Consider the following 22,795-nt stretch of genomic DNA (forward strand, 5'->3'; position numbering starts at 1 on the left):
AAAACAGGTCTAATATTTCCTTCATCTAGTCAATTTAGAAGAACTCGTGGATGGACAAACTCCAGTTGCCATTTTCCTTCCCAGTACATCAAAATTTCACTATGTGCTGCATGGCGCAGTACTTGATGTTCTTGTAGCTGTTGCTCTTGGATGAAGGCTAGACACAAAAATTGCGAACTATCAGCAAGGGCGGCAACGGCTCATAAGCACACCATACGGCGAGAATGAATGTCACCGTTGTAATGAAGGGCACGCCATAGGGCGTCCTCCTCAGGCCTATATTATTCAATCCTAACCTATTCCACCTGGGGTGTTCACATCAAGCAACACATGCATTCGGAACGCATCACTGACATGTTGCACTCCTCAGCAGCGGCTACAAAAAGCGGTGACTAGCATCTCTCTTTGGCACACCGAGGGTTGCACCTATCTTCAGATAACGATGTCGTCTCTACATTTATACGTAAGCACATGAGACTATATCCATTGATAGCTAGTGGGCGTGTTCTTCCACACGTACGATGCGAAAAATTCCTCTGGTTGATAACTGGTAAGAGCCTACCTTAGTGACTTCAGATGTACTTGTTTTGCGGGATATCTCGGCAATATCGTAAATGTTATGATATATGCCCGGGTAATCTTCGGGCTGCGATTGCCGATCGATGGGGCTCTTATACATAAAGCTTACGTGCATGATGTTCTGCGCTACAGCCTACCGGTGTGCAGCGAATATAGTTAACCGTAAAGAAAACTCGATTCACTGCGAAACAACTCCTTACAGATATTCCTTCGGCTACCAAAACGTTCGTCCGGCATCAGAATTTTGGAGAAAGGAAGCTGTCTACCTATTGGCATCTTATGTGCGCAAGAATTATTACGTATCCATAACCGACAGCTTATCAAAATTAGATAGCTCTTCCTTCGGCGCATACCTAAAAGCGGCGCTAACCCTAAATTTGGGAACGCCGTTCTCAAAATAAGTGCATTCTTCCTGCATAAGTGTAACAGCTCGCACCTTTTAATTTTCCGTCTTGGGCACTCTCTTCTATTACAATAATATTACAGATTTCCTGTATCAGGAGAAAGAAAACCATCCCACAAGCCGAGATTCTAGTACTGGGCCTCAGCCACATCGCCTAGGTATACTCCGGTTAGCCTTAAATCTTCACCGATGGGTCTTCCTCTCAACATAGTTAATCGTACGCATTACACGTACCGTCTACTGGACAGTGCTGCTGTTACCCTCTTGAACGGTTAACATCATGCACATCCGCTGTACTTTACAGCAGAAAAGAAGCTTTCTGTTAATTTGCGACAACCACAAGGCTGATGGATCATCTTCACAGACTCAAAAGCGGCCCTGCAGAACATATGCAATATGAAAAGAACTCGTAAACAACTTTTAGTGACCAGAGATACTAGTTACATTTGCCATAAGGCCACTGTTGGCGACCACACCATTTTATACCAATGGATTTTTAGACAGCGTGGCAAATTGGTAAATAAATTATTGGATCTAGCTGCCCACGAAGAAGCATAAAATGTAAGAAATTTCCGGCAAATATATTTTAAAAAATTTTATGTTTGAGCAATGGCCAAAGATACATGCCCACGCGGAAGCGAATTGTCTGTGGTGTCTATCGCTTGAACATCGCTTTCTCCCTTGAATAGACCCCTACCTAAAATCAAGGGTTGCACATCAGCCTCCCCGTAACCTTGAGATAATGTATCATTGACATCGTCTTAACACCGCCTTCACCAATGGAAACCTGTAGCGCCTGGGAATGACCACGAACACGTATTGTAATAACTGTAGGCGCTTACATATGCACTCGCCGAATTGGTGTATTTAAATGAAGAACATTGTCTCTCTCCCTCTCTTCGAAGAGCGCGGACGCAATTATTTGAGCAAAATGCAGGCCAGCAATTATAAGATGCTGGTTTTCACTGTCGGAGAACGCTGCTGCCGCATTAATAAATCAGAGACGACAGAAGTGCAGAAGTCTGCTGGTATTTATTTTTCATGCCAGCGTGGTTATTATTCTGAGCTGAAGTTTTCTGTACAATGGTTTTCTCAAAATTTGCTGCTGTCGGGCACGGCTCCTAAAACCACGTAATGCATCGAGCACTGCGTGTCCGAAGTAGCTTTCATCAACAATCGCGCCCCGCAATACCCTTAGGCGACAACAAATATTGACAGGAAAACTTTCGTTACCACCAATTAGTCGCATCTTCTACATGGATGTCTACATACAAAGCATCTAAAGAAATATAGACCAAATTTTTCTTTGAAACATAAATTGTCATCAACTGTGACATACATGCTTGAATTATTACAAATATTTGGCTAAGGAAGATAAAGTCTCCAAAGAAAACAACCGGCTTTAGAGAAGAATACCGGCATCAATTTCTGTTGTGCAAAAGCAATGAAAGAGGAAAACCACCTGCTTGAGAATACACAACAAAAGCCATCCAAATAGTAAGATATATTGCCGCAGGGATGTTCACGTATTAAGTATACAATATCTCACTTATTTCATGGCGCCTGAGCATTCTGAAATGTAGATATGCGCAGAAATTCATTATGTATTTCGAAGAGTATAGTAGCAAGGGCCACCGCAGGCGCCGCACGTTAAGCCCCTATCGAACCAATTGCCTTATGCCACACGTGATAACACAAGACATTCTGCTGTGGTGTCAGGTTAAACGGTTGAATTGGCGGTGCTTGGTTCAAGGTCATTGCGTAGAATTGATTGTTTATATCCTGAAAAACGACTCGTAATGGCAGCTAGAATTTTCCTTTACAAAGCCTTATGTTCCAAGTATTTGGTCGACTATCACATGGTGTCAGACATTTCAGATGGTCAGAGGGAACCGCTAAACAGGCTTTTGTCTATGAAATGAAAGCTTATACATCCCGTATGAACCATTCACCCGTTTCGAAAGGTGTGAATTATTTCAAATATAAGAACTTATTTTCTTCTTTGCGACCTCTCTCGCATGTTTTTTACTGCCCTAAATAATATAATGCCTTCGGGCCTTCAAGGTGATAAGTGAAATGGTGATAATTATGATGAATAAACTTTATTGGTATGAGCTAGTAAGCACTCCTTACTCAATGAGGCTATGAATCCTGGCCACCATCTGAGCACGGTCCACCAACCCTAGTTGGACGATCGTCACGGTTCGAGTCCGACAGATGGGCCTCCCAATGCTCACGTGTTGCGTGCGTTGGCATTGTGTTCTCCGCATTCCCGGTGGTCCCCCACACCGTCTGCCGTACGGCGCTGAGCACTTCGTAGAACTTCCAAGTATATGAGTTTAGCGTGTGCGAGATTCGGTGGAGTAGCGGGCCATGTGCCTCAGAGTTTATTCGCAGTCTTCTGAAAGTTACCGTTTCTGTTTGTTGAGCACTGCTTGAGGCGGGGGACAGATCCTTATCTTTAGTCCATGATACCGCAGAATATAAGCGTGTTTTCTGGGGTGGAACGCCATCACCGTGGTTCGTCCGGCAGGAAAGTCCGATGAGTACGATCTCGGGTCGCGGCTTCTGCCATCGCATTCTCTGCCAGGGATTCGCGCGCCGGGGTTTGGACAATGCATATTTCTGGTACTTTCTTGATGGTTTACAGCATGTGGATCGCGTGTTTGAAGATTCCTTCGTTTTAGTAGTGTATGAAGGTGAATTAAAGAGCATGAAAACTCCAACCACAGTATATTTTTAAAACGTGACGTACCGTAGCCTGCCCGGTTCCTTCTAGTGGAGTTAAAGGGCGTGCAGCGTAGCAGTGCTTATATGCCTTTTTAGCTCTTTGACATGCGCCAACACATATTTTCGTAGACCTTGAGAGTAAATGGCGTGAAGTATTCCTGAAGGCGATTGACGTAACTCGGCGTCTTCTGGATGTACCATGATTTCAGAAAGAGCCACCCCCAGTGGTTTTTCTCTTACTCCAAAACGACGGTGCCGGCTGGGCAAACCTGCTGATAAAAAAGCTCGCATTCTTCTGCCACAGCGCTGCGCTCCCTGTTTAGGTGGCTAGGTCATTCTTGGGCTGTCGAATTCTGTCCGGGAAGTTATTAGTCTCGCCAGTATACGACATGGGACATTTTGTGTAGGTAATCTTGTACACATTCACCCACTTGCCACAAGTGTTCTCTTGTCTAAAGCCTCGTAAATATAGCCGGCAGAATTAGCTCGTACCTGCAACTCCAAAAGAAAGAAAAGTACTCAGTAATCCGTGACCATGGCATGAACAGTTATACAAAGTTATTTATACACCGTGCCCTCCACCACCGGAACGAGAGTAAACGGAAGAGGGCGACTGCCAAACTACCCTGGCAACAGCGCGGTTTCTAGATATCCTATGTTCGAAGCTTCACAGATGCATTGGTTCATGTGCTGCGAGGGGCAGGGATTCACGTCGCTCACAAGCCTCTCTCTACGGTCGGTAGCATCCTCGCTTTGCACTAAAGACCGCGTTGTGGAAAAGCCCGAGGGCACTGTGTACAAGACTACCTGCACCAAATTCCCCGTGTCTTGTATTGGCGAGACTAAAGATTTCGCGGATAGAATTCGTCAATACAAGAATTACCTTTGCCACCTAAATAGACAACGCAGTGCTGTGACAGAACAGTGCCAGGTTTCTGATCACCAGATTATACCGGACGGCGCTATCATTTTGGAGGAAGAATACAATGACTAGCGGCGACTCCTGTTGAAATCCTAGCACATCCGGAAGACGCCGAGTAACAGTAATCGTTCGTGAGGAACAGTTCGCGTCGTTCACGCTAAACGTATACGAAAAGACTCATCGCGGCTTTCAACGCGCCGAAAACGCATATAGGCTCTGAAACGCTTCATGCAATCTCACCTCTGAAGAATGAGCCGGTCAGGCTTCGATACGTTGGGTTTTAAATATGAATCATGGTTGGCCTACTCTTTAGTTAAGTTGTCCCCGACCAGGCAGATATCTGCTGAGCGTAGACGTTTGTGTCTGAAGGTGGTATATGAGCGAGCAAGTACTGTTCCTTGTGCTGCAGGTCGTCGCCGCGAGGGTTACAGGGTTAGTTTTTCCACTGTACCTACGTCCTGTGTAAGTGTTGCTGCTGCCATTCTCTTGGCGCCCTAGTCATCGACAATACTGACCGTGTGTGCTGCGCTTCCTTGGTATTTTGCTGTGTCCAGAACAAGCACTGCAAACGAAATCAAATCACTTGATTTCCGCGCCCTAGCAAGTTATACATGCGACGGCTTTCTCAGCTTACAGCGTGCGTACATGCCGCGGCCTCCTGAATTGAAGAAGATGATGATGCCTTCTTGAGACCGCTGTGGGGATGTGCCATCAGGTGAGTGGTATGATAAATGAACAGAGTGTTGTGTAAACGAAGATATTCAAAGAAACATCATAGACCAAAGACTCCTTATTTTTATCCTTACACAGCGGCTCATCGTCACCCCTTATAATTTCGTCATCACCGTCTCTAGCACACTCCCTCCGCATGCGCTGTGATAAATACCTTCATTAGCGCGGTCTTTCGAGGCCAAGGTCATAAGCTGCTGCAAGCTAATGTTGCGGCTTGCGCTGAGAAGCGAGCGATACTGGCCATTCCGTATGAAATAGAAGCATACGCACGCCCTAATAAGCGTTCGCCTTTTTTTTCGCGTGTGGAATGGATTTCAAGCGTAAGCTCTGACCTACTAATGAAACTGTATATGGCACATGCGGAGCTGCCTACTACTTCAGGAATTATCGTGACAGCTTCGTGTTCCTTACCATCAACTTTTGCTGCCTTCAGCAGTGGTGCGACGTCCATTCCTTTCTTCTTTGACATCTCCATGTAAACACGGTACGCAGTACAATGAAGTTTGCTATGAGAAAGTAACAGGTGAAATCATTACCACGAGAAATTTAGCAACCCTCAAATACTCAAATTAAGTTAAAGGTAACCACGTAACCATGTAGAGGCAAAATGACAAGACGGGCATTTTACGAGAACGTTTCCCGACTAGCAGCTGTCTGTGACTCTGCTGGCTGATTTAGATGCTTTGTCCACAAACATATAAAAATGCGACACAATGAAAACGAGCTTACTGCAGGCCAACGAATATTGTCCCTCGTGAAAGCTAGGTATTTGACAGAACTAGCGTTTATTTTCGTCCCAATTACAGATCCGCCACCCTTATTTAATGCGTAAAGCCGTCTAGAGCCCACATTTAGAATTCTGAATTGAGATCGTAAAAGGTCACTGCTTTGTACTAATTCACATCAGTTTCTGTGGGACGACAATACGAAAATAATTCACCGACGATGACCATAATCCCTAATGCGAAATTAGAGCGCAGCTCTAAGTCTGCATCGCGCACTGATCACGTGATTCTGCTCCGGAAGACGTGTGATCACGTGATCGAGCACTCGTGATCACGTGATCGAACACTCTAAGTGAGATGCACGGCCAGGCAATGAGGCCGACGCCAGGGGCTGCGCATGTCTCCCCTCTAGCCCAGCTGCGGAAGAGGAGAGCGCACATCTTCTCCTCTAACTTGACCATGGCAGCCTGTGCACTGTAAAAAAATTTTGCCCACATGCCAGTTTTCATTATCATGCGCCTTAAGCTATCCATGCTTAAAACTTTACTCCGATGTATGGGAGCAATACAGCGACACTTCGTCATTTTTATCTGGTTGCTACCAGCGAGGGCATAAATGCAACTTGAAATGATTATATTGTACCCGTCTTCAAACTCTTGTTCATTTTCATAACCCAGCACAGGGAGTTTTAAAGAACGCTCATCCTCCCCCCCCCCCCCCGTTCCAGCCGAGAGAGAGTCGTCATGCAGGTGCTTCACATAACGCTGTGGCGTGGTGCCAGTGCTCAATGCCACTCATGGCTGATGGCTTGTTTACATCTATGCGTTTGTTAGTTTACAACATAGAGTTTCTCACTACATTACCTAGAGGGAAATCTGGTGCTGCTGCGCTGTGGTATGCATGGGAATGCCGGTATATGGTGACTTCGGATTGGCATCGTTCTCGTAGAGACAGGACTCCTTGAAGACGCGCTTGGCAAGTACCGTTCCGTCTGTCACAATGATTCATTTTCTACTAGAGCAGCACGTAAAAAGCTGTTTTAGCATTATTATTGCGCGAGAACATGTTTTGTTTAACTATGAGAACTTGTTATTGTGTGTACGACTACATGTTACGTAAAAGGTATCCGCGGGCCGCTAAAGTTGGAGGACAGACGACAAGGTTCGCGCTCGCTTTGAAACAGTTGGTCGTCTGTTCTTGCTTTTCTTCGCTTGGTCATGCATTGTGGGTGAGTAAAGATGTAATATGCGTGAATGGAAACATTTTATGAAGATTTTACTTTGAGAACGCGTTATTTGCGTAGCCATATCCACGTTTTAGACGAAGCCTCTTACAACACCAGCCAACACGAGCCTCGCAGACACATATACCGTCATTCCCATGACGGCACGGTGCCCCCTTAAGAAACTCCCATAGACGGTGGTGCCAGATTACCCTCTAGGTGTTATAGTAAGAAACTCTATGGTTTACAAGTGCTGCACGCCTGCATGAAGCTCTCTATACATTCGCTTCGTCTACGTTAACTGTGATCACTCTAGTGACAATGATGAACGCGACAGCAGCGTTTCGCTGTGCGAGAAACGGCTTGTACATGACGGCGCGTCTGCCGGCAACTTATGATGTCAGCACAGGTTTCTGGTTTTGTTTTCGTGTTGCGCGACCTTGACATATGCGCTTGAGCACACGAAATTCAGCTTATACGTCCATGTGGGCGTGCTTGCAACGTCGGGTGTGCTCTGTAAAAGGGGGCCGTAGACAGCAGCATACATTATTTTAGCGACCACGTCCGCGCAAGTCACTAATGAATACCATATCAGCCTTCGTTTCAGTGCGGTGTTGCCAGTAGGAAAGACCGCAGTGCAAGCAACACTTTTTGTTTGTTTGTATACAGATATCCTCGACCAAGAAAAACTGCAGGACGCTCTGTAAACGATATGCACATCTAACGCACACGTTGTGATTCCAACCAAGAAGCAATGCTTGGACGTTGAGCAAGTAGCCGTATAAAAAAAAGCAGTATTCCACCTTGTCATAAATACGTGGGTAACTATGTACCATGATCACGTGTAAGAAATTCTTTATATGTTACGACTTCATTGCATAAAGTTAATTTGGTGATGAAGCACGCACATTTCCATTTTTCATGAAAACTGTAATTGACGTACAAATTTATGACCCCGAACGTTGGCTGTCCGCATAGTCCTTTAAACACCGGTGCATTGACATGCTAATTTGCAAATTTGTGCCATTAAGCTTGTTTTCTTACTGTTCCGAATTACTGGTTTTGTCTTTTCAACGCGTCATCTTATTATCAGGGAGTCTGAACTGGTATGCCATAGCATATGGGTCGTAATTTAGAGAGAATGGAACCAACTTTCTTTTGTTCACCATTCTTTTCAGCAAATCAAATCATTTTTATACTATAACTTAAAGTCCTCAGTGAACAATTACTAATTATTCAACTCTCAACGTACGATTAATTCAAGAAATCGTCTACGGAGAAGTTTTAAAGACTCGTATTGAGAAACATTCAATTAACTTTTTGAAAAATATGCTGTGGCCCTAAGTTTTGCAGGTTCTCAAGAAAGCGCGCCAAATTTGAAAAGGCACCATGTGACTAAGCGCCTTCGTTCCACAACGTTAGCGCCCTCAAACATGCCGCCAATCGGCGTCGCTCGCAGACCAAATGCACGAACAGGACTTAAGCAATAGAGATGAATCAAATGTGTGCAAAGGTCATGGTTTCCACTTTTTCCAAGATGTCTACGCAAGGAAGCTAATAGAACAAAGTAATGAGCGTTGAATAACGCCTGGCAATTCTTTAAACCAGTTTTGCTGTAGACAGACAGCTTAAAGGGCTAGGGAAGTTCTGCAGCGGATGTCGATGTATGCAACACAATGGGTGTGGCCATCGAATATCATCTTTGCTTTTTTGGGGGCTCTTTAGTCTCTCAGTGTATTCGGTCTGCGTGCAGCATCGATTATCCATTGTAAGTATGTATGAGTGCACTAATGTCGCTGCGCGCAAGCCCTAGTAAAGTGGTACTTTTTAGAAAAGGTGAAACAGCTGCTATCATGGCGAAAAGAAATTCTCGGAAGGTACCTCGATAGGCTCTATGACTTCTCCATTGAAGATTTACCGTTTAAGATGGTTATTCTAAAGTCCGCCAATTAATCATCCTTGATTAAAGATTTAATCTCATACTAAGATAGCATGTGCTCAAGAGGACAAAGAAAAAGAGTTGGCTGTATTCTCGTAATGCACTCGTGGAATTTTATTGCATGGCACAAGCCATAGGTGCGGCCTGCGGAAACAAGATTAGAGGCGGCAAGGACTTTATCATCAGATTGCGACTAGGCTCCAACATCATAATAGCGAGCACACCAAGCGACGAGACCGCGAAGATAATTCGAGGAATCACCAGCTTGAGTTTCGGAGGACGCTCCTTTCAAGTCAACACCTACGTAGCGACACCTGAAGATTGCAAGCGTGCCGTGATCCACGGGATAGACGGCGGGACCACGGAAGAAGAATTGATGGAAAACATGACACTTCGCACCCAGGGTGTAACCATACTGGGGGCCAGAATGCTGGGGAAGTCGAAGACAGCCCTCATTACCTTCGACGGACCCTTCATTCCCAGGATGGTCAATTGGTGGGGAGGCGAATACAAATGCCACCCATACCGACCGACGAGGCAAGTGTGCTACAACTGCGGACAACAAGGCCACAGATCTGACGTATGTCCGACGCCGGATGCCAAGGCCTGCAGGCAGTGTGGAGCACGGAACCCGCCGGAAGGACATCAATGCCAGCCAAAGTGCCTGGTATGTGGAGGCGACCATGCCACCGGGTCCAGGGACTGCAAGGAGCGCCTGAAGCAGTTCAAGGAGCTTCGCGGGGCGGCCTATGGCGGGCGGCAAAGCCGCCAAAAGAGCCGGAGCGGGCAGCAGCAGCAGCAGCAGCAACAGCAGCAGCAGCATCGGAAGAGATGGCTCAGCTCAGAGGGCGACCATAGCCAATCCCGGAACCATAGCCAGGAGCGCAGGGGGAGTTCGCGGAGCCGTTCACGGAACCGTTCACGAAGCCGATCACGGACCAACGCTCCCCAGTCGTCCCAAGGCATCAAGGGAGGCAAGCAACAGCCGCAGCAGCAGCGGCACCAGAAGAAGCAGAAGCCCAACAACAACGTTAACAACGGCAAGGTGAGCTGGGATGCAGGCCCTCCCAAATCGCTTGTTCCGCACTCGGGTAACAATAGTCGAAATAACATCAGTACACACGAGACTCAGTTAGAAAAAGAAAATAGGGTCCTCAGACAGAAGGTAGAGGAGCAAGATAAGAAGATTGAAGAGCTAATGAGAGCAGTTAGGGACCTCCAGTCGGGAGCCCCTCACAGGCCATCGCATCCACAAGAACAGGCATCAGAAGCACCAGAATACTTTGTCAAGTTCATGGCAGAGATGAGACAGAAATTCAACATAATAGAGCAACGAATAGAGATGCAAAACACAGACATACGCAACATGCGCAAACAAGAAAGAACACAAGGGGTCAAAGACAAATTTGACCAGCGACGTCCAACATTAGGCCTGTATTCAGATAACTAATCATGGCCAGACCCAATAAAGGAAAAGGCAAAAACGAAAAACTTGAAATCTGGCAGTGGAATTGCAGAGGCTACCGAAGAAAACAAGGACAATTACAACAGTTCATCAACAAGCAGTTAATTCCGCCCGACGTCATTGCTCTGCAAGAGACCTGGGGCTTCACGCCAAAATTACAGGGGTTTACATGCCAAGTAAATGAGGTCACTGGTCGAACAGCCATTCTGATCAGCAACACCCTTGCCGCCATAGCACACGACAAGATTGCTGACACAGACATAGATCATGAGATTACCGAAATTATACCGAAAAAGAAGAACGGGGGAAGTACTTTTATTGTAAACGTATACAGTCCTCCAAAGCAGAAGAAGGGCAATTTCACGCACCTTTTCCACTGTGTGAGCAGGTTGGCTAAAAACAACACGCTCGTAATCGTTGGAGACTTCAACGCCAAGGATCCTAGCTGGGGATACAAGACCACCGATAAAAAGGGTACGGCAGTCAAGGAGGCGGCTGACAACATAAACTGCCAACTCTTAACGGACCCAGAGGTCCCCACCAGGATGGGAAACAGCGTCCAGGAGGACACCAGCCCTGACCTCACCTTCGTAAGAAGAGCGAGACAGGCGGTCTGGGAAAATATGCTGGAAAGCCTGGGTAGTGATCATTACATCATCAAGACGCAAATTGGAATGGCTCACGTAAAGCGTCGGATAGGTACAGCAAAAATAACGGATTGGGATGCCTTTAGACAAGCCTGTGATGGACATCCGCTGGGCGCGATACTGTCAATCGAGGAATGGGGGAATATGCTGAAGGAAAGGCAAAGCGAGTACACCAAAGAGATCGACCGCACAGAGCAAATACCGGAGGTTGACTCTAGACTGCTTCGGCTATGGGAGGCAAGACAGAGCCTCACCAAAAGGTGGAAGAGACAGAAGTTTAATAGGAAGCTAAAGCTGAAGATTGCGGAAATTACACAAAAGACAGAAGAGTATGCGGAACAATTGGCGAGAGCAAATTGGCAGCAATTTAGCAATTCCTTAAGCGGAACCCTGAGTACCGCTCGAACGTGGAGCATACTCAAAGCACTCCTGGACCCGACTAAAACCAAGTCGGAGAACAACAAGGCCGTACAGAGGCTGGTTCACCAGTTTCAGGGCTCAGAGTATGAGCTCATGGAAAGAGTAAGGCACAAGTGCTTCGGGGACGGTGACCCAGCAGCCTACACGGAGTGCTACAAGGGGAAAGAAAATTCTGATCTGGACAGGCCTATAACCAAAGAGGAAGTATACGCAGCAATAAGAAATACCACTAGGAATACGGCTGCAGGCGCAGACAAGATAAAAAACGCGCTGATTCGCAACCTGAGTGATGAGCTGGTAGTCGAACTTACTGACTATCTCAACAAACACTGGGCGGAGGAGACAGTACCCGAGGAGTGGAAGCATTCGGAGGTAGTGATGATTCCAAAACCTGGCAAAAAACTGCAAGTAGAAAACCTTAGACCAATCAGTCTCACGTCGTGCTTAGGCAAGCTGTACGAGCGGGTGGTTACAATGAGGCTACAAAATTATATGGAGGACAACGAGCTGTACCCCCCCAGCATGTTTGGATTCCGCGCTAAATTATCGACGCAAGACGTGCTCCTCCAGCTCAAGGAGGAGGTGCTCAGCAACGTCCCACGAAACAGCGAACACGTCATCATGGCACTGGACATTAAAGGAGCCTTCGACAATGTCAGCCATGAAGCCATACTCACAGGAATGAATAGCCTGAACTGTGGCAGAAGGATTCATGGCTACGTCAAGGCCTTCCTCTCTAACCGGACAGCAACAATCGGCCTGGGAGCAGTCAGATCAGAGAAGTTTCGCACCCCAAACAAGGGAACTCCTCAAGGGTCGGTCGTCTCCCCCATCCTCTTCAACGTCGCAATGATCGGGCTAGCAAGACAACTCGAACAACTTGAAGGCATACGGCACGCCATTTACGCTGACGACATCACGGTATGGGTGAACCGGGGATCGCTCAGCGAAAAAGAAGAGTGCCTGCAAAAAGCGGCCACCTGCGTAGAAACCTATGTTAGGGCCAGGGGCCTCACCTGCTCGACGGAGAAGTCCGAGCTCCTAAGGGTGTGGCGAGGCAAACAAAATCGAACGGTCCCTACAAGCGATGAGCTCAGCCTCAACGTATACCTCGCGGGACAACGCATTCCGGAGAAGACCACCATTCGGATCCTGGGGATGTGGCTTCAATCCAATCAACGGTGTAATCATACTCTGACGCTGCTGAAGACTGCCACCATGCAGGTAGCCCGTATGATCAACAGAGTATCTAGCAAGAGACACGGTATGAAGGAGAGCGACACACTTAGGCTAGTCACGAGCCTCGTGGTTAGCAGAGTGGTGTATAGCCTTCCCTACCACAAATGCATCAAGCAAGAAGAAGAACAAGCGGACGCCATACTGCGAAAGGCGTACAAAACTGCGCTTCACCTGCCGCAGCGCACATCAACCGAGAAACTGCTGGCCCTGGGACTGCACAATACCTTCAGTGAACTAAGAGAAGCACTACTATGCTCTCAGGCACGTAGGTTGATGCAGACCCCCACGGGAAGGGTGCTCCTGCGAAGATATGGCAGCGGCAACATGATCCAAGAGATCGAACGTACCGAGGCCATTCCTGACAAGTATCGCAGTACACTGCGCGTCGCACCGATACCCAAGAATATGGACCGGAACCTGCACAAGGCGCGTAGAGAGGCAAGAGCGGAATACGCGCAGAGAACCTTGGCGAACAAGGACAACACAAGGTATACGGACGCGGCAACGTTCGTCAAAGACGGAAGACACAACAGCAGAGCAGTGGCGTCGGTGGTTAATTCGGACCTCAAGGAGATCACCAGCGCATCACTACAGGACTGCACGGTAGTCGAGGCCGAAGAGGCAGCTGTGGCTCTGGCAGCACTGGAGGGCTATCGATCTGGCAGGTCCCTAACAATAATAACAGACTCTCAAGCAGCATGCCGTAATTATACAAACGGCAGAATTGGGCGCAGAGCACGCCATATACTCTGCTCATGCGACCCGGGAAACAAAGTTCACCATACCATAATCTGGGTACCAGGGCACACTGGCATAACAGGGAACCAAGAGGCGGATAGGATAGCTCGAGGGCATACCAACCGGGCGTCCGACACATCCAGCCTTGAGGAACCCGAGTCAGTACCCATGGGCTACTCAGATATACTAAATTATTATAAAGGTGTCAGACTGAAGTACCCACCCCCGGATAAGGATCTAAGCAGAGAGGATGCTGTTGCATGGCGACAACTGCAGACGGGTACTTTCCCGAATCTAAACCTTCTGAATAAAATTTTCCCTACACAATATGAGGCTAAGTGCCCATGGTGCGGAGAGAAACCAGATCTGTACCACATATCATGGGCCTGTCAAAATATTGAGTCCCCAACTATCTATAAAATTAAAAACCCGAGTGCGGAACAGTGGGAGAGTATGCTTTCCAGCGTAAGCTTGAACGGCCAAAAGCGCCTAGTAGAGCGAGCTCGCGGGTTGGCCATACTCAGTGGAGCCTTGGACTAGGGCACCAACCCTGTGATTGCAGACAGAAGAATCCATCAGAAGATGGAAGACGCCGTCTGAAGCCGCGAAAATCTCTTTTCTAGAGCCCAATAAATGTTTTCCGATCCGATCCGACCACGTGCAAATACCGTAGTACCCCAAATGTCATGCTACGTCATTCATTTATTTTATTTTTTATTCATATACCCTAAAGGCCCATTCGGGCATTGCATAGGGTGGGGGGGGGGGGGGGAAGCCAGTTACAATTACAAACGTGTAAAAAAGAACGTTGGTAAGATACAGTGACATAATTATATACAGAAGGAATAACATACGCAAGTAAGCACTCAACAAAGGAATAATCACACATTTAGGAACACACTCAACTTGTTAACAAAAACATCAGGGTTAATGGCAGATACAATGTCCCTCGGTAGTTTATTCCAATGATATATTGCCAAAGTAATGGTGAATGACGGTACAGATTAGTTCGAGCAAAAAGGGGTTGCACTGTAAGTGGGTGATCAAAACGCTGAAAAATACTATGAGCTTAATTGATGTAAGATTCCCGGAACAGAGATCTACTATAATAAAGCGCGTAGTGTTTTGCATGCCTTACTGGTTATGGTATTAATGTGCTCGTTCCAAGATAAATCAGAGGATGAATGAACTCCGAGATATTTAAATGCGGATACTTTCTCAACAGGGATTCCCTGAATCGTGTAGCAGCTCAATTCTGGATTATGTGTTCTCATGATCGCCATGGTCTTAGTTTTAGAAATCTTAATTTCCATTTGCCACTGGCAACACCAAAATGCGAGTTTGTCGAGGTCTACCTGCTATGAGTTCTCTTCGGCGTTACTAATTTGTCTGTAGGTGATACAGTCGTCTGTCAATAACCTTATAGAAGAAGATAAAGTGTTTCTTATGTCGTTAATATAGATCAGGAATAATATTGGACTCAGGACCGAACCCTGTGGTACACCGGATTTTACATGCGAAAGTGGAGATGAGTACCCATTCACGTAGACCGATTAATTTCGGTTGGTTAAAAAATTAGCTATCTAATTTGTAAACCTACTGTTTAGGTTAAGATTCGTTAGCTTCATTAATGAGCGGATGTGCGGAACTTCGTCAAATGCTTTTGCAAAATCAATAAATATAGCGACAATTTTTAGCCCATCATAAACGGCTTCGTGGAGGTCAGTTACTAATTCAAATAGTTGGGTTTCGCAGGAACGACCACGAATGAAACCAGGCTGATTGCTAGAGAACAAATTGGGATGTGATAAAAATTTCATGACGGTGGATGATATTTATTTATTTTATTTATTTCGGATACTTTCCTGGCCCGAAGGCATTACAGAAAGGAGTGGTTAGTGAAAAAAAGTACATAATTATACAATAATGGGTATTACAAAACGGCAGAGAATACAGCAATCTTGAAACTGCCAACGTCAGAAATGGCAGCGATGAAGGGAGGAAGGTCGTTCCAGTCGGCGCTTGTTTTAGGAATAAAAGAACCACGACACATCTTTGTTCTAAAATATGGAACACCAACTTTAAACATGTGATCAAAACGGGATGAAATGTATGAAGGGCGAGTAATAATATGATCCTTTAATAGTGGGTTGTAGTGATACAGCCTGTGGGAACGACACAGTCAAAAACATTTACGGCGCAATGAAAGCTCCGGTAATGTAAGTGTGATGTAAGTGTGTGTGATATGATGTGCTCTAGTAATTTAAAACACATGCTTGTTAATGATATGGGCCTGTAGTTTGAGACTAAGGAGGGATCACCAGATTTAAAAATGGGAATCACGCGTTCACACCTCCAGGCATCAGGCACGCATCCTGTATCAACTGACTGTTGAAAAATAGCAACCAAGATACGCGATGTAGCTGGTTTTGTAAGATTTGGCAATTTTGCGCAAATATCATCTGGTCCGGGTGCCGAATTGACTGGTAGACGATCTATAGCGGCTTCTACACCTTCGCGAGTGACTATAAGGTCATTCATTGAAGTATTTAAGCTGATAAAGTTCAGATCTGGTGGCACTGGTTCTTCTGATGTAAAAACCGAACAGAAAAAAATGACATGTTATGTAACTCACGCATGTCATCTCCTTAATGTCATGACATACATAATATGATATATATTCTATTAAAGAAAGGTACTCGACCATGAGCACATACCTAGCTACCCATAGTATACACCCTGGGTCTCTGGACCGGTGTATGAGGGCGCACGGACGGCCATGCGTACCTAAGGACGGACGGACGGACGGACGGACGGACGGACGGACGGACGGACGGACAGACAGACAGACAGACAGACAGACAGACAGACAGACAGACAGACAGACAGATAGATAGATAGATAGATAGATAGATAGATAGATAGATAGATAGATAGATAGATAGATAGATAGATAGATAGATAGATAGATAGATAGATAGATAGATAGATAGATAGATAGATAGATAGATAGATAGATAGATAGATAGATAGATAGATAGATAGATAGATAGATAGATAATCCTTCTCCTCTTCCTCCTCCTCATCATCATCAGCCTATTCATGTCTACTGCAGGACGAAGGCCTCTCCCTGCGACCTCCAATTACCCCTGTCCTGCGCAAACCGATTCCAAATGGCACCTGCAAATTTCCTAATTTCGTCTCTCCATTTATCTTCTGCCGTCCTCTACTGCGCTTCCCTTCTCTTGGTACCCATTACGTTACCCTAATGGTCCAACGGTTATCTAGTCTGCGCATTACATGACCTGCACAGCGCCATTTTTTTCTCATAATGTCTATTAGAATATTGTCTATGCCCGTTTGCTCTCTGATACAAACTGCTCTCTTTCTGTCTCTTAAAGTTATGCCTAGCATTCTTCGTTCCATCGCTCTTTGCGCGGTCCTTAACTTGTTCTCAAGCTTCTTTGTCAGCCGCCAAGTCTCTGCGCCGTATGTCAGCACCGGTAAAATGCACTGATTGTATACTTTCCTTTTCAATTCCTTTTCCTTTTCCTTTCCTTTTCCTTTCCTTTTCAGGAGCTCACGATGTCTGCCGTACGCGATCCAACCCTTTTGTATTCTTCTGTGAATTTCCTTCTCATGGTCCGGGTTCCCTGTGATTAGTTGACATAGGTAAACGTACTCCTCCGCAAACTCTAGAGGCTGACTTGCGATCTTGAACTCTTGTTCCCTGGCCAGGTTATTTGTCATTACCTTTGTCTTCAGCATATTAATCTTTAGTCCCACTCTTACACTCTCCCTGTTGAGGTCCTGAATCATTTGTTGTAACTCGTGTGCATTGTTGCGGAATAGAACAATGTCATCGGCAAAACTAAGGTTGTTGAGGTATTCGCCGTCGATATTTACTCCTAAGCCTTCCCAGTTTAATAGCTTGAATACTTCTTGTAAGCACGCAGTGAATTCCATCGGACAGATTGTGTCTCCTTGTATGACCCCCTTCTTTATAGGTATCTTTCTACTTTTCTTGTGTAGAATTAAGGTGGCTGTGGAATCTGTAGATATCTTCTAGGGTATTTACGTAAGCGGTCTGTACTCCACGATTACGCAATGCCTCTATGACTGCTCGTATCTCTACTGAATTAAATGCTTTTTCGTAATCCATGAAAGCCATGTAGATAGGTTTATTGTACTCTGCGGATTTCTCGATAACCTCGTTAATGACATAGATGAGATCCATTGTAGAGTAACCTTTCCTGAAGCCAGCCTGCATCCTTGGTTGACTAAACACCAGTGTTGTCCTTATTCTATTAAAGATCATTCTGGTAAATATTTTATATACTACTGCGCGTAAGCTAATGGGCCTATAATTTTTTAGTTCTTTAACGTCGCCCTTTTTGTGGATTAGTATAATATTTTTATTCTTCCAGTTTTCTGGAACCCTTGCAGTCGATAGACACTTCGTTTTCCTAACACTATGTCTCCTCCATCTTTGATTAAATCGAGTGTTATGCCATCCTCTCCTGCCCTTTTTCCCCGTTTCGTGCCTTGCAAGGCCTTTCTGACCTTATCTCTTGTTATAGGAGGAGTTTTTGTATACTGTTCATTATTGTATAGTATAGAGCGCTCCTGAGTGATCTGGGTACTGTAAAGGTCAGTATAGAATTCTTCAACTGCTTTTACTATACCTTCGAGATCGCTTATGATATTACCCTGCTTATATGTCAGTGCATATACCTTGGTTTGTCCTATGCCAAGTTTCGCTCTCACTGATTTCAGGCTGCGTCCGTTCCTTACGGCTTCTTCAGTCTTTCTCACGTTATAGTTTCGAATATCACTTATGTTCGCCTTGTTGATCATTTTTGACAGTTCCGCGAATTCTATTTTATCTCTTAAGTTGGTCACTTTCATTTTTCGTCGTTTCGTTATTAGGTCCTTTTTACTTGGGAGAGCTTGCTTGCTGGTTGCCTTGGTGCCTTACCTCCCAATTCAATTGCTGCCTCTGAAGCCAGCCTCGTTACGGTTTCATTCATGACCTCTATGTCATCATCATGTCTCTGTTCTAAGGCTGCATATTTCTTTGCAAGTACCAGCCTCAATTTGTCTGCTTTTACCTTTACTGCCTCTAAGTTGACCTCTTCTTTCTTGACCAATTTTATTCTTTCTCTATTTACATTGAGGCGGATCCTGGCCTTCACTCACCAATGATCACTACATTTTACCCTACCTATTACTTAAAAATCCTGCACTATGCTGTGATCGGCAGACAGTATGAAAACAATTTCATTTCTTGTTTCACCGTCAGGGTTTCTCCAGGTCCATTTTCTGTTGCTACGTTTCCTGAAAAAAGTGTTCATTATTCTCATGTTATTCCTTTCTGCGAATTCTACAAGCATCTCACCTCTATCGTTTCTAGAATCGGCATCGTAGTTGCCAATTTCCCGTTCACCCGCCTGCTTGTTCCCCACTTTTGCATTGAAATCCCCCATTACTAGTGTGTACCTCATTTGCACTTTTCTCATCGCTAATTCAACATCTTCATAAAACTGATCTACTTCCTCTTCGTCGTGACTAGACGTTGGAGCGGAGTTGTGTACTATATTTAATCTGTACCTTTTATTGAGTTTGATTACGAATATTGCTACCCTCTCGTTGATGCTATAGAATCGATCAATGTTGCCCTCTATGTCTTTATGGATTAGGAATCCTACCCCGTATTGCTTCTATTCCGGCAGACCTCTATAGCAGATGACATGGCCGTTATTCAGCAATGTGTAAGCCTCACCAGGTCTTCTAATCTCACCACGGCTGATAATATCCCAACCAATCTCTGATAGTTCTTCGAAGAGTCCTGCTAAGCTTGCCTCAATCGAGAGGGTTCGGGTGTTAAATGTTGCAAGGGTCAGTTTCCATTGTCGGCCTGTCCGGTAGATAGATAGATTCAAAATACATACAGTAGGCGAGGAATGTTTCGCATTCATAATTTAAGTCGTCATCAATGTGTACTCATTGAAAATAGCTTCGGCAAGCTTTGAAGGATGATTACCTGCTTCGATCGCCATAATCAAATTGTTCGATCAGTGCAATGTGCGTATCTGTCACAGTAGTTTTCCTGCTGTATATGCATATGGGATCAAACTTCTCAATCAAACGAGAATAGCTTCTTCGGAGCAGAAGGAGCTTTTCCGGGGTGTTGAAGAACTGGAAGGCAAAAAAGAGAAGGAAATCTATAATCGGCCAGACATAGGTATTTACTTAAAATGTACTGGACATTTTTATGTTGTGACATGAAACAACTTTCAATTTGGTCAGCACAGGCAGAGGAACATTCATGTTACACTTTATAAAACCCATGCAACAAAAACATGTTATACTAGCGTCAATTATACCTTTGCAACTGGGCGACCCTCCCGCTTTACTTTCTTATGGTTCTGTAGAGAAAAGAAACAATTACTCGAATATGAATGGTTCACGTGCAAAGACGCAATCGTTATTACGTCACGCATGACGCAAACGAAGTTACATTTAGTCTCTCGCTTCGCATTCAGCAAAGCAGAGCTCGACAGGGCGTTTGTCGATCCAAGCCGGAGTGGCCGCATTTTAGAGAGCTCACACGAGCCTATAATCCGTCAAACTCCAGCTATGCTCATCAGAATTTATAAAACTTACAAATGCTGAATTCCTTGCAAAAATTTGGCAGTTGCCCGGCTATGACATCCCCTTGTTCGACACGTATAGTCCGGATGGAGTGAAGAGACTCGGACAGCAAGACAGAGGGATGCGGATTCGCGCCCACCACCTTTGACTACCTCGAGCCCACTTCGAATAGGTAGTGAGCACGAGTGTAAGGTCATACCGTTGGTCTCCCTTTAGCTGTATGATGAGCCGCATCACGTGGTGTCGCGTGCGTTGTCAGGCAAATCAAACGAATAACCTGAGATCGTGTTTAGGCATACACGGGGCGAGAGGGGGGCGTAGAAATCGCAAGTGTAGGAACACGTTGCTAGACTTTAACTACGATGCCATTCATCTTCGCACGTAAACAAATTCCTTACTATTCGTACGTAAATATGAATAATTGCAAATAGGCGAATTAATGAATTACTTACTTTTACTTCTTTGCAGATGATGTCTGCTTGGACAGACAATTCACCTGTGGTAACGTAATTCTGGCAAATGTTGTGGATCATTTAAGAATAAGAACACGCTGTGTATGGGACTTTCATTAAGCTGCGATCCCCGAAAACTGTCTTTAGCAAAATTATAATCCCATTGCAAGGTTTCATTATTCATAGAAGTGCCTTCAGCTTTTCAGTCAAAAGTAAAATGTGGTCAGATTTCCTTAAACTGTGATGTTATGTGAATAGTAATAATTAAATTCAGCGTAAGCTCTAATGTTTGATCGTCAGTTTTGAAGACTGCCTAATCTGGATTCGTGAAAGTTCAGTTTCAGTCGGTTAGTTGTTGCTTTGTAAGCAGTTTTCTATTTGGAAAAATCGCCATTATCATTAACGGATAAAATTTACTGTCTTATGGTAACAAGGACACGCTGTAGCGAAGTGCTCCGCGGTATTTTCGCCGCAAGAAATTCTCGAGCCTGTTACAAAATAATGCCGTGCAATAACGCTTTGCGCCTTTTGCCCACATCGATATGGGGCTGTTTTCATTGACATCTAAATGCGTGAGTTCCAGCTCAGCAGCCAAGCACCGTAGCTATTCAGCCTGCGCGCACAAGCGGTCACCGTCACCGGCTTCAAACTTTGATGAAAGGTGCAGGCAGCAGACTTAGCACAGGACTTCCTCTGGGGTGAATGACGTAGAACTAGTTGCAATGTGCCCGGGCTTGCAGCAAGAACAGCTAACGCGAAGGTCTGCGCCTTAATTACCGAAAATAGAGGGTTTCTTATGTCGTCTATTGGAACGCTGCATGAAAATCGCGATTACTAGCATAGCATTAATGAAATACATCAGAACTACATCACAGAGGGGCGATAATTTTAGAAATTTTCACGCACGCATAGCACTGCTCCCAAATATCTCGCTTCTTCACAGATATTTGTGATTTAGGTGCCAATTGCCAAATTTTTACAGCCTCAAGTTACCTACGGAGAGTGTGAGTTGTGCAGATTGCAGCAAATAAAGCTATGCACGAAATATTTGAAACGGATTTTATAAGATTGTTCTAAAGCAAGTAATATTGCGATAAGCAATATGAAAAACAGATGCTCACAGCCTTGACATCATTCAACGTGGCTCTGCCGCTGTAGTCAAAGGTTCCTGTAGCATGACCAATGAAGAATACCACGAAGATACAGTGCATCATTCTACGTTAACAGTCGCGAAAAGGCAGCGCGTGACTTTCACAGCAGCACTTATTGAGGCACACCATCACCGATTGCCTTGCAGACTTTTTTGTGTCTTCCACGCTGCTGACGCTAATATCAGAAGGTGAAACTCCAATGACGTGATTAAGTTTTAGATTGATGAGTCAGAAGCTGATGACTATCCAGGATTTATGAGCATGTAATTTCAAATAGCATTGAGAGACTCATGTACTCCGACGTCCTCAATATGCTTCACACAACAAGCCGTATCTCTCTAGACGTTTAATTAAATGTCACATCTATGGTAGGTACGAGCAGGGTCAGAAGCTTAACCACAGCGTATTTTTTCACCAAGGCAAGCATCCTCGCTTTAAAGCATGCTTCGTGTACTAGTGTATATGACCCAATTATTGCTACACTATTCTAAGAACCGCAAGCCAAAACTGGGATAATATTGCTAGTTTCACGCATCCCTCCTCCAGTAAACTATTTACTTTACATGTACATTCGAAAGGACCTGCCCATTAATTTATCCAAATAAATATGTGCCTTCCATAGTTGCGAAGACATACGCCACAGCAAAAATTCAGGAAACTATAGTAATAAGGTTTATATCTTAAGTTTTGACGACAGGCTTTCAGATAAAACGCTTGTTATCACTTGAAGATGGAGATCTTTTCTCTACTAAGTTATAACAATTAGGAATGCATCGC

General features: G+C 45.1%; 1 protein-coding gene across 1 annotated transcript in view; it reads right to left on the reverse strand.

Annotated features, from left to right (window-relative positions):
• The window catches only part of LOC135897086 (uncharacterized), a 35,425-nt gene extending 13,160 nt beyond the window's left edge, over window positions 1–22,265 (reverse strand). The window contains exons 1-3 of the mRNA XM_065425668.1: window positions 21,989–22,265; window positions 19,805–19,959; window positions 5,778–5,872 (exon numbers count right to left, since the gene is read on the reverse strand). Of these exons, the coding sequence (XP_065281740.1) occupies window positions 5,778–5,872; window positions 19,805–19,959; window positions 21,989–22,081 (343 nt within the window). The 5' untranslated portion in view covers window positions 22,082–22,265. The remainder of the gene's footprint in view (window positions 1–5,777; window positions 5,873–19,804; window positions 19,960–21,988) is intronic.
• Window positions 22,266–22,795: the final 530 nt, after the last annotated feature.

Source organism: Dermacentor albipictus, chromosome 5, assembly GCF_038994185.2.
Source record: "Dermacentor albipictus isolate Rhodes 1998 colony chromosome 5, USDA_Dalb.pri_finalv2, whole genome shotgun sequence".
In the NCBI taxonomy this organism is placed as follows: Eukaryota; Metazoa; Arthropoda; class Arachnida; order Ixodida; family Ixodidae; genus Dermacentor; species Dermacentor albipictus.